General features: G+C 47.6%; 1 protein-coding gene and 1 pseudogene across 2 annotated transcripts; one reads left to right on the top strand and one right to left on the bottom strand.

The window, feature by feature from the left end:
- The first annotated feature begins 930 nt into the window (after positions 1-930).
- LOC308045455 (cis-aconitate decarboxylase-like) lies at positions 931-5,366 on the top strand (annotated as a pseudogene). Its single transcript has 5 exons — positions 931-1,093; positions 2,739-2,926; positions 3,100-3,192; positions 3,487-3,692; positions 4,448-5,366. The product of its transcript is annotated as a cis-aconitate decarboxylase-like (transcript).
- Positions 5,367-9,748: 4,382 nt separating this feature from the next.
- GLOD5 (glyoxalase domain containing 5) lies at positions 9,749-11,431 on the bottom strand (the record flags this gene model as incomplete). The annotated part of the gene is given in 4 exon segments (XM_080352740.1): positions 9,749-9,823; positions 9,827-9,901; positions 10,115-10,270; positions 11,291-11,431. Coding segments are annotated over 4 exon segments (447 nt in total).
- Positions 11,432-12,674: the final 1,243 nt, after the last annotated feature.

The following is a 12,674-nucleotide window of genomic DNA, read 5'->3' as shown; positions in this document are numbered from 1 at the left end:
CATGGTTTGTATCTCTCTGCAGAACAGCATTCCCTGTGCTTTTTTCAAAGAGCATCCCAAAATAATAATGTAATTACTTTAAAAAAAAAGTGCTGGGCATTGAGATAAACAGCTCAAATTCTTGGGAAACAAAGCAAGCTTGGGGGGTCTTGTGACGATTATTGCCCTCGGCTGCTAAAGAACAAGGAAAAACTAACAGGTGGTAAAAATGTTGACTGTTAGTCCTGCACTGATTTAGAACCAGCCTTTCCAAATTCTTACACTTTGACCATAAATGTAAGATATTTAAGTTGTAGTTGTCATCGGATTGCTCAGATTCTTAACTCCTCTGTTTGTCATTCTTTATTACATCTGATCTTGCTTGAAGGGATTCACGGATAACTCTCTATGTCTCACAGCCAGTGTGTTGTCTTCACCAGGGCTGCATGTCTACAGCTTCTCTGCTTCAGACAAATTAAGCAGAACTTTCGCTGTGCAGCCTCTTGGTCTATTATAAGTTTGTCTATTAACTGATTTTAGAATGTGTGATTAACACAATAAGTAAAATGGCTGTTACTTAATGAGTACTTGAGAACAAGAGAAATAATAATAATCCACACAGATTTATTTGCTCTTGGACAAGCTTATTAGACTGGGTATTTTTTTTTTTTTAATCAAGTTACGCAGCACAGCTGCCGTACCAGGACAAAAACACCGATGTGATAAATGTCTTTAAATAAAGGGTTTAAAAAAAATTACTTTCTACTGAAGTGACAAAGAGCGTTTGATAACGGGAAGGAAGCAATCAAAACTTTATGGCTGTAATGTGATTCGAGCAGATTTTCCTCCAGACTCTCCGGTCTTGTTTGGCTTCACTGTTTCCTTCTCCTTGAGGGCGTTGCTGCTTTCGTTTGTCATAGACTGAAGATGCTCTCAGAGAACACAGGGAGGATGTGGATTTTTGTCAGTAGAAGGTTTCTGCTGAGTGTTACAGATTCCTATAGCAATATATTTCACAGAGCCGCTGCAAGGGGTGAATTTTGTTTCAGTGAGTCACAGCAGTGATGACATTCTCAGCTGTTTTTACAAGTGGTTTTAGACTCCTAGGCTCTAGGTGAGCCCAAATACATTTGCAAGCAAACTGTGAGTCAGTAGGCATGACATTTAAGAATGAATACAAGCTAGTGAAATTAGGGAACGGTCGTTTTTTTTAATTGGGATATTTCCTGTTTAAAAAATGAAGTGTCATATGTACCCGCTGATTTTGATGATGTTTCCTGTAAGCCTGAAGCAAAATACTTTTATTTTCTTGCTTCACTCATCTTGACTTTTTCATGTGATTAGTTTCCTTTAGACATTAATTCCATCTTTTACCTGTGTGGTTGTGCATATGTACGCCTCACATACACATGTAAGAGTATACATATATATATATATGGATTCACTATCATGCAGATGTTAGCTATGTGGCATTTGATAGTTTTTCTACTTTCACGTGCACTCTCAAAATTATATCATAAATTATAAGGGGGTCATAATAATTATAATTAAATGAATTATACATCAATCAAAACAAAGCAATTTGTCACTAAAAAGTACAATGGCCTCAAATTGGACATTTCCCACAGAATTTTGACAACTCAAAGATTTGGAAATGGTGACTTCCACAACCAAAAGCACCACTAGTTTGTGCTATCTGCTCAGCTCTATCTTACAGTTCATAAATACAGGCATGGATTTTGCCTTGGGAAGCTCCATGTCTTTCAGAGACAGGAAAAATTTTCCTTCAAACATCAAGCTCAGGAGATCTTCTGGTTTAATCCTCTTCTGAAATGTAGACTGGATCCTTTGAAATCCTGAGCTCAACTATGAAAGAACACACAAAGGCGGGATTTTTTTGGTTTCGTTTTGGTTTGGTTTGGTTTTTTTTTGAGTGCAAAGGGCTTAAGAGCTTTGCTGGTTGAATCAAGACACCTCAGTGCCTTTTAGGACCAGACTTCTGGATAAACCCAGACTTTGCGTCTAGTCCTGCTTGCTGAAAAATAATAGAAGCTATAAGAAGTTTGTTTTTTATGCGATCCACTCCCAACAGGGCAACACTGGTAACGTAGCAGGACATCCACTCTGCCCTTTCTCCAAATAAAGGGACATAATTTGTATCAACACCCCAAAAGATGGTTGCTTGAAGCCCAGGGTGAGAGGACATGCTAAGCCCTGAAACTGCTTTACTTTAACCTTCTTGAAGCCACCCCAGAGGCGCACAGAGCAGTCCTTGCAGGGCAGGAGACTGGGTGTGTTGTGGACCCTTGAAAACCCATGGAAAGGGACAGGATTCACACCAGCCTGCTCAACTTGTGCTCCTTGTGCTGGTGATGAAGGTGAAATGACACCTTTCCTCAGAGAAGATGCCAGTCCCCTCGCTAGGAGCATCTCTCCACTGTCTATAGAGGGAGCCTGGAGCAATGGTGCTCCTCTCTTAGACTTGGCCAAGTGCCTGAAGCCACAGCAGGTGACTCTGGGCCCAAATGTCATTCTCAGGGAAGGGCTCAAAGCCTGGGACAGCACAGGGAGGCTGTATATCACCTCCCAAATCTGTAGGGCTGGATGTAGCCACAAGGGACATGCTGGGCGTATCTTGCACTCTCCAGCTGCCTTTGTCCTTCAATAAATTCAGTGAGACCAGAAAGTGAAGACTTGTGAGATGTCAGCACATGGCCCACATGTGTCTTTACCCCCTCCCCTCTCTCTTGGTGCTGCAGTGGTCGCCAGGAGCGCTCCGGAGGAGACCGTGACCAGCAGCTTTGCCTCCTTCATCCATGCAGTTCGGCCCGAGCACTTGTCCAAGACTGTCCGTCACAGGAGCAAGAGGATGATCCTTGACAGCATTGGGGTTGGCCTCGTGGGCAGCACGACGCATGTGTTTGATATTGCTCTGCAGTACTGCCGGGTAGGAACAGCCCCGTATTTCATGTAGTTATGTGGTCTCCACCCTGACACCACCACCAAGCTCTTATTTTATGGCTGACGCAGGACTTTTGCCTCGCAGTACAGGGGTGTTGTGGCACCACACAGTCCCTGCTTCACTCGGCATCCTCACCTGGGTTTCCCTCCCTTTCGCAGGAGCTGTATTCTTCAGTTGCCGTGAGCTCTGTCTATGGCAAGCCAGGTGTAAAGCTCTCTCCAACACTGGCTGCATTCGCCAATGGAGTTGCGGTAAGGCAAGCTCTTCCAGGAGAAGCTCTGCTTTGTAATGCCTTCTAAGATACTAGTTAGTATTACAGGAAGCAGACTGGTGCCTGGGAGGGGTAATGAGGGACAAGAAGTCATGGGCTCCTCTGCAGCCTTGCACATTGCTTTTAGAGGGACCAAACGGCCACCATGGGGACCACTGGGTGACTGGGTGGATGTTATTACAGAGGCAGCCTCAGCAATATCAGCAAGGACCCCCAGCCCTCTCAGCTCCCAGCCCCCCACATCCGCATGTCTTTATCTCCATTTCCCCATCAGACTCACTCCATGGACTTTGATGATACCTGGCATCCTGCTACTCACCCATCAGGGGCTGTCCTGCCAGCCCTTCTGGCAACTTCCCAGATGCTACCTCCAAGTACCAAACCCAATGGCATGGATTTTCTGCTGGCATTTAATGTGGGCCTGGAAGTACAAGGAAGGCTCATGCATTTCTCCACCGAGACTCACAACATTCCCAAAAGGTAAACCTCCTTTTCTTCACTGAATAGGAAGAGGGGCAGTCTGTTAACAGGCTTACTCAGGGTTTCAAAATGTTGGTTTAACTTTGGCTGAACTCAGAATCAGGGTAAAACCCTGCTGAGAGACAAAGGCCAGTTCTGCCAAGGCTGATGAGGTACCACTTAACTGTTTTGCATTTGGTGACCTTCAGTGATCTTGCCTCAAAAATAACCATCAAGAGGACTACCACTGAGTCTACAGTTTTGCCATCTAAAATAAACAGGGCAGGGGCATAGAACGGGCAGTGATCCACAGCCATACAGACAGCTGAAGTGTGGGCATAGTAGCCAGCACAACTTCTGCCTGCGCCAACTGCTGTTCACCAGGCAGTGCCCTGGTCTGGTCCAGGAGATGGCATCAACCGGAAACTGTTACCCTTGGATGTGTTGTGTGAGGCCACCTTATTTGTCTGGGGGCAGAAAATTTGGCTTTATGGAAACAAGTCTTGCTGCCTACTCTTAGAGAAAAAATAGAATTGATTTCTGGACTTGTTGAGCTCACTCTGTTTTCTCAAATTAAGTTTCAAAGAGACACTTAGTTTTTAGATGGCTAAATTTTGAGTTAGATGAATCCCACCTGCACCAGAGCCGTGAGGGATTTCCCCTGGCTGACTTGGCAGTTCATTTCCAGGCTCACTGGCAGGTCTGATAGGTGAGGTGCATGGGTGCTCCCTTTCCCAAGCAGACAGGGATGCTCATATCTGCAATTTTCCCTTCAGGTTCCACCCTCCCTCAGTGGTTGGCACCATGGGCAGTGCTGCGGCCACTGCAAAACTGCTCTCTCTCAGCATGGCCCAGTGCACACATGCTTTGGGCATTGCTGCATCGCTTGCAGGGGCACCTATGGCAAACGCTGCCACCCAAGCCAAGCCATTGCATATTGGAAATGCCACCCGCCTGGGCCTCGAAGCAGCACTGCTGGCTGCCCGAGGGATGGAGGCTAACCCCTTAATTCTGGATGACATCCCTGGTTGCTCTGGATTCAGTGCTTTCTATGGTGTCTATCAGCCCACACCACTGTCCACACCAAACGACCACCATGAGTTCCTCTTGGAGAAGCAGGATATTGCCTTCAAGCGCTTCCCAGCCCACCTGGGAATGCACTGGGTGGTGGATGCCGCCTTGTCTGTCCGGAACCTCTTCATCAACTATGCAGGGTCCTTCTCTCCTTCTTTGATCCGCACCATTGTGCTGAAGATCCCAGTGTCAAAGTACATCAACCGGCCTTTCCCCAGCTCTGAACACCAGGCCAGACATTCCTTCCAGTTTAATGCCTGTACAGCCCTGTTGGATGGTGAAGTGGGTCTCAGCTCCTTCTCAGAGAGCAGCATTCACCGGCAGGAGCTGAGGGAGCTGCTGGACAAAGTGGTGGTGGAGCACCCTGAAGATAATGTGGCCAACTTTGACAAGATGTACGGGGAGGTGGCACTGCTCCTGCACAGTGGGGATGTCCTGACAGGCAAATGTGACACTTTCTATGGGCACTGGAGGAAGCCTCTGAGTAAAGAATCGCTCCTGAAGAAGTTTCGATCCAATGCTTCTCATGTGCTTCCAGAAGAAAAAATAGAAACCATCATCACTATGGTGGACAACCTGGAGAAACTGTCAGATAGTTCCCAGCTGGCCAGCAGCCTGTGAGGGAACAGCAAGTTGTTTTTTGATAAGGGACTTGTCCCAGTGAAACTCTGATTTCTTTCTTCATTGGTGCTTTAACTATTGATTTCCAGTGCGAAGAAACTTTCCACCCCTTGAAGTCAAAGTAGACGCCTTAATATCAAAAGAGCCCACGAGGCAGGAGGTGCGTCTGTGTCAGTAATTAGCACACAGATACACAAAATACACAGATACACAAAATACACAAATACAAAAAAAATGCCATGGAAATCTGTGAGAATCCTGGGGTACCACCTGGAAGCCAGTTCCCCAGAAGGTACTGGGTTTGGATATTTTTCAAAGCTGCATTTGAAGTTATTTCTGTACAGAATGCCTGACTGCTGAGTCTGGGATGAAGAGGAAGTTCAGCTGCAAAATGTGTGCTTTTCTTACTGCTCTTCTGGGCACTTTTCAGATCACGGTTAGTTAGTCATGCTGGCCAGATGAAAAATCTATCAGTTACTGTAAACAACCCTGCCTGCAAGACTCTCAGGCAGAGGTGTTTGTTTTGTTTTGGTTTGGGTTGGGTTGGGTTTTTTTTCCAGTAAAAGCCTCCCATTTCACTTGGGAAGTGTTGGTCACTTCTCCGTGTACAAGGGATGGTTCAAGCACCCTTAAAACCTGTATAGCTTTTCTAATGAAAGGCAATTGATAGGTGAGGAACCCCACAGGAGTCCTACACCTACACCCTGTGCCTCCTTCGAGGTGAACCCTGCCCATCCCAGGGCTGTGCCACATCATCCCTCCTGGCTTTGCGCAGGTCACCCAGGCACCTCTTCAGAGCTGGCTCAACGGAGGTGTTCTCTATAGTCCATGTGGAGACAGGCACCTCTGGATGGTGACTTGGGCACTTACATGCTGTGACTCACATCAATTCCTATTTCTTTCCCCTGAGAGGAGGGAAAGCTTACCGAGACTCAATTCTTAACTCATCTTTCCAACTGGCATGAAATCGGTACTTTTGCTCCTGAGTAGCCATTCACTGAAAGGCTTTCTTACCTTGAGTCTGTTCTGAAAAATGAGATGGAGAACTATGCAATATTCCTTTGCACATTATACAAATGCTGTGATTGCTGATCCAAATGATTGTTTCCAATAGGATCATGATATAGGTATAGAATCTATTGCAGAAGTCAGGGGTGGCTTCTGCAAGGGGGACCAAGGTGGTACTAGACAGGCGAGAAGGAATGTGGGCTGGTTCCTTTTTAGCTTGCTGGTAGTGGTCTATGCAGAGAACTTCCCAGCCAGAGCAAAGCCGTTTGCCCACCTGTTAATCCACTTGCTCCTACTGTCTAGTGTATTCACACTGAATCTTTCTCAATAAAGAACTGAAATAAATTCATTTTCTGCATAAAGATTTAATGCTACATTATGTAGACCTTCAGGTTTTGAGTTTTAATCTGAACATATGCAATACAGAGGCTCTTCCAATAGATGGGGAACCCTGCAGTGGCTAGTACAGGGCCAGCTAGGAGGTTGGCCTGTGGCCAGTGATTTCTCTGGGATAATATATTTACATTGAGCTCTGCAGTTTGTTTGTCATGGTGAGAACATTTTGTCCCTGAGATCTGGAAATCCTCATTCATGTCTTGGTTGTCCCATCAGTTGCAATCTTGATGCCTTTCAGCAGATGACATGTAAAATTAAGAAGGGAAAGCACAGGAAGGCTGGTAGGGTCCAACTTTTATTTGGCCCCTTATCAGTTGAAGCAGTAAGTGGCTTTTCCAGAACATCTAAGAGCTGAAGGCATACCTGAGATTTTTTTCATTCATGGCATTTCCTCTAAAAGCCTAGGACCCTGAAAATACCTCCAGTATCCCAGCCCAGGAAAATGTCTTAACAGTTATTTCCAGTTTCAAACAGCAAATGTTTCATATCCTTAAGTAATTAGGAGGCCCAAACCACTGGCAAGGGAAACAAGGCCTTACAAGACCCAAGGAAAAAAATGGCCTGTGAAAACTGTCGATCAGCTTGTGTGACACTGAGGGTATTCAGCGACTAATATGGTGCCACCGAAGTCCCTAATTTCTGCTCTCAGGCTGAGTAAGAAAAGAGCCACTGTCCTTCTTTCTACAGCTGTTCCAAGATAAATGACACTTAAAATTAAGAAAAGGAAAGCTTTCTCCACAAACATATTTACAGTAGCAAGCCCAGTGACTGAATGCACACTTGCAGTGAAGAGGCAAGCAGGATCTATGTCAGCAATCCATCAACAACTACAACCCACGCCAGAAATTAATAGGGCTCCGCTGGAACCAGCTCCTGGCCAGGGAGAAGCCGTGGGCAGCAGAGAGCGGGAAAAGCTGAGGCAGGGCTGGCAGGAGCAGGAGGCTGCCGTCAGCCTTCTAAACTCCTGGGCATTGACCCTCTCCCGTGGGCAGGACCCACCCGTGGTGCTCTGTAGTGGGTCTGGATGGAACCGCGGGCCCTCAGCACCATGGAGAGCAGCCGCGGCCGGGCCGGGGGTCCCTGCCAGGGGTTCCTTTCCTGGGGGTCCCTCGCGAGGGAGTTCTCCCAGGGAGTCCTTTCCTGGTTTTCCTTCCCTGGGGGCCCTTCCTGGGGGTCCTTCTTCGGAGTTCCCTCCCTGGGGGTCCCTTCTGGGGGTTCCTTTCCTGGGGTTCTCTCCCTGGAGGTCCTTCCCTGGGGTCCCTCACGGGGGACCCTCCCTGGGGTTCCTTCCCTGGGGTTCCTTTCTTGGGCGTCCCTCCATGGAGGTCCCTTCAGGGGGTTCATTCCCTAGAGTCCCTCCTGGGGTTCCCTCCCTGGGGTTCCTTCACAGGTGGTTCCTTCCCTGGAGTTCTCTTCCTGGGGTTCCCTCCCTGGAGCTCCTTCCCCGGAGTCCCTCTCGAGGGTTCCTTTCCTCGGGGTCCCCCCTGAGGGGGCTCTCCTCGGGGATCCTTTCCTGGGGTTCCTTCCCTGGGGTCCCTCCTGGGGGTTCCTTCCCTGGGGTTACTTTCCTGGGGTCCCTCCCTGGGGGTCCTGTCTGGGGTTCCTTCCCGGGGCGTCCTGTCCAGGGTTCCTTCCCTGGGGTCCCTCCCTGGAGGTCCCTTCTTGGTGTTCCTTTCCTGGAGGTCCTTCTCTGAGGTCCCTCCCTGGATGTCCTTCCCTTGGGTTCCCTCCCTGGGCATCCCCTCCCTGGGGTCTGTTCACAAGACAAAGGCTATGAAGTTCTGTGACTGTGTCCCATGGCAGCTCTTGTCTTTAAGTTCCAACAATTGGTTCAACTCAAGCTGAAAGGAGGTTTCACCCCTCAGCCACCCCAGGCACAAGCTTTTATTATAGTCTGAAGTGGTGAATTTTTTAGGGCTTCGCATTTTTCCACAACACAGAAAATTTTGGATTTTCCACGAAACAGCAGCAGAAAAAAAAAGATAGCACAATTTACAGATTATTTCAATTTTAGAGAGGATTTTTACTGTAGAGGTCAGAAAAGTCCTCTCTGCCATCCAGCGCTATTTCCGTCGTGATGACGTTGCTACCTCAGTGTGGCCAGCTGGGGAACTGCTCTCCTTAAAATACCCAAGTCCTTCTTTATTGTTTTATGCTTTTTAAATAACTGAAGGGTTGCTTTTTAAGCTATTAAAGCAAGAAGAAAACTTAGGAGCATCTCACAAGTAACTGGGTGCAATCGGTTGGAGTCAGAGTGGACTCTGCTGCTGTAGATGCCCACTCCTCCAGGTGGGGATGAGTCCTGCCTCCCTCCATGCCATGCAGGACATCTCTGCTTTTTCCCATCCCGGTTGACAGGAACCTTATAACTATTTATGCAGAGCTGAGCATGAGGCACAGAGCTCCAGCCTCAGGAGCACTTTTTTTGTCAGACACTGAGGCCAAGTTTCCAGGTGGGAACTGAATTTCAACAGTCACAGCTGGATTTAAACCGCTGGCTTGGTGTGAGAGCCACTGGTGCCGGCCATCCTGACTCAGGCCAAGCAGCCAGACAGAGAATGGAGACAGAAATTTTCAGGTGTGTAAAAGTGACTTTTAAGAAAAGAGGAATGACAAGTTCTTTGTGTTCATGGAGGACAATGTAAAAATGAGAGGCTTCAACTGCAGCAAAAGGGGTGGCAGACATTAGGAAAAATGTCCCCAAAAAAAAGAGTAGTGGAGCAGCAGCAGGACAGATTTTCCAAGAAGGTCATGAAGTCTCCATTGATGGTGATTTATAAAAGTAGGATTCACATCCAGGGATGAGAGCTGAGCAGGCTGCCTTGGGAAAGCTCTCAGGGTTCATGCAGCCCTACTTTTATGGCTGGGATTTAAGACTTGTCCTAGGTTTGCAAAATAAAAGCTTGAACCTGAAATGGGCCATTGAAAGCCTGACTTCTGCATCCTTTATCCTGTGGGAACATGGAGTATGGTTGTGGTTAGGGTTCCCCTCTGTCGACTGCAGTCACGTCTGTGCTGTACCTAGAAACCTCGATCAGATTCTCATTGGGATCTCAGAAGCAGATTGACATTATTGGACACATGGCATCACTTCTGGCCATGGGACCTTCTTCAATGATCACCCCACAGGCCTGGGAAGACACATAAGGGCAGGGTTTTAATGCTTGTGGTAGACTTATCAGAGCGTTGTGCACTCTTCCCCATCAGGCTTGAGAACATGAGCTGTTGGATTAGAAAATTCTGACATTCCCCAAGACACAGACTCTAAAAGTGTCACTTGGGAGGCTCTGGCTTCATGCCTTCTCAGGTCACACTGCCCTGTGCACACTCTACACCTTCCACACCTTCAGATGATTCAACAGCTTGTCCAGGGGCACCTGTGTGATAGGGCAGATGTCTGCAGAGCCAGGGACTGAGCACCAAGCCTTGGTTTCAAACTCCTTCCCAGCCTCACGTAGGTTAAACTTCTGATTGCCAAAATGTAAAGCTTTGCAATTTCCCTGTCCCCAAAGAAAAGAACCAAAGTGCAATGAGACTTAAAGGGTTGAAAGTCTTCAGCACCCACTCACCTGTGTAGTCCTAAAAGTCCTGGGGACCTGCCTGTAGTCCTGCAAACTCTGGGCTCTTGCTGTGGCAACCCAAAGACAAGAACTGGCCACTCCAAGTGTCCCATGACATCCCTGGGAATGTGGAATGACCCAAGAAAGTCCTACAACCACATGCAGCGATTTCCAAACCATAATGGATATAAGTTTTTAGTTTGGGGCATTCTCCATCCTGCCTGTAGGGCAGCCACACAAATAATGCAGAGGGTGACACTGCAGTGGGAACAAATATGAGGCGATGGGAAGAGGGTGAGGAAGGAGGTTTTGGCATCTCTTTTCTTTGCAGACTCTCAAGGAGATTTCTACAGGTTCGTATGGCAGCTGAGACCCCATGGATATGCAGGACACTCATTTGCCATCCGTGCCTGTCTGAAGAACAAACTGAGGCTCACTGTAGCCTTGGGATATGAGTGCAACTGCTTTTAAGAGACTTGATGTGGCAGGAGAGAAGGACATAAGCTTGGAAGATAAAAAGGTGCCGTGTGTACACCCAGAACAGGACAAGTGGCCTGAAGCTTAGGCTGGAAATGAGTTTGGACTGTTCTGAAAATATTAACCACCTCTTCCTCTATTTGCCAACAGAAATATCAAAACAAGAGCCTGCCAGACATCTTTAGGGGATGTGTAGGTTCGAGGGTTCTCCTCCTTCAGTCCTAGAAATTGTTTTCCACAGAACTTTTCCCTTTTCTTTGGTTACTTTGACTTCTTCTGAAACATGGTTTGGATTTTCCTCTGGCTCAGCTTGATTCTGTTGAAAGTCAAAGCCTGATGGCCTGCAGCTTGTGCTGGTCCTACCATCCCTACCCCAAGGAGGTGCCCCAGATATCCTAGCAGAGAACCACAAGGATCAGTCACTAGCCAGAGCTGCAGTTCCAGCTCCCCTAGACCCAAGTTTAGCCTGTCCTCCAATGTTACCTTGAAAGTCACCACTTCTGTGCCCAGGACTTTGGAATAAAAGGCCACAGTGTCCTCAATGCTCTTCACAATCAACACAAGGTGGTCCAGATGCTGGATGAAACATGGGGGTGGATTCATACACTCCTCATTCCAGGACATCTTATGGCTGGGAGCTAGTGTGGAAAACCACAGAACGTGAAGTTTAGGAGTGTCCAGCTGCCCAGAGAAATGGTCCAGGCAGCTGTGAACTGAACCGTGAATGGAGATTATACAAGTTTTCTTTTGGCCTGCAGGTGGCACAAGTACAGAAGCAATAAATTCTCCTCCCTGGAAGAGTCCCCTGCTTTGCTCTGGTGGGACTTGAGCATGACAGAACCCCTGGATTGGGCCCGATCTGGAGGTCCAGCTAGGTGACCTTGCTGAGGGCTGATGTCACCAAGATGCTGAGCTCCCAGTGCACAAAAACCTGCGTGCACCAAGGATGGACCATATGTGTGATCCTTCCCTCCAACTCCCTCTGGTGTCCTCCCAACTTTCTTCATGCCCAGGTGTGGACACTCATGCAGATGAAGCAAAGACAGAGTGTGAAGATGAGCTGTGCCCTGGCAGTGCAGTAGGAAATGTCTCTGGAGAATGTTCCTGGAAGAAGAAGGCAACAGTACACCCATGGAAAGGCACTGTGTCATTATCTTGCAGGAAGGGGACAAAAATCCTTTCTGGTGCCTATATAATGCAGATATAAAACAAGGATCATGGACCATAAGAAAGAGACTGTGGCCCTGACCAGCACCAAGAGGATGAGAACTTGCCACCAACATGGGACTGAGCTGAGGGGCACATGGCCAATGTGACATGGTGGCTTGGCAGGGGAAGATCAGTTTTAGGCAAATTAAAAGTGCTGCAGATATCCTGGTGACCTACTTGTCATGTCTCCACTTCACTTCAGCCCCATCCACACCAGAGCAGGATCCCTGATGGTCCTGCTCCAGTGACTGCAATGGCCCTCTGATGATCCCCAGACCCCTGATCATCACACACATGTAAAGCAGGCTCAGGCTGAACTCCATGGCAGCAGATCTTCTGGTGTTCCTCAGAGCCTGGGAGCACCTTTGCACTCACCTGTGAAAAGAAAATGGATCTGGCCCTGGTGGTCTTAAGGATATTTTTGGGAGGCTGTGAAGTTTTTGTTTCATTTGGGGTTTGTTGGATTTTACATTCAGAAAACCTGGATGCTGAAACTAGGAGAGTTGTGATAAGTGCATCAATGATAAATGGATTCAAGTTTCCTTCAAATCAGTAACAGCTCACTACTTAGATACATTTACTTCTTGCTCATAAAAAGCACCAAATCCTGATGCAAATGACAATTCACACTTCTGAGACCCTTGGCAGGTGACATGCA

This window comes from Nesoenas mayeri, assembly GCF_963082525.1.
Source record: "Nesoenas mayeri genome assembly, chromosome: 13".
NCBI classification, from domain to species: domain Eukaryota; kingdom Metazoa; phylum Chordata; class Aves; order Columbiformes; family Columbidae; genus Nesoenas; species Nesoenas mayeri.
Note: the sequence above shows the minus strand (reverse complement) of the source record. Positions and strands in the feature narration are given on the sequence as shown.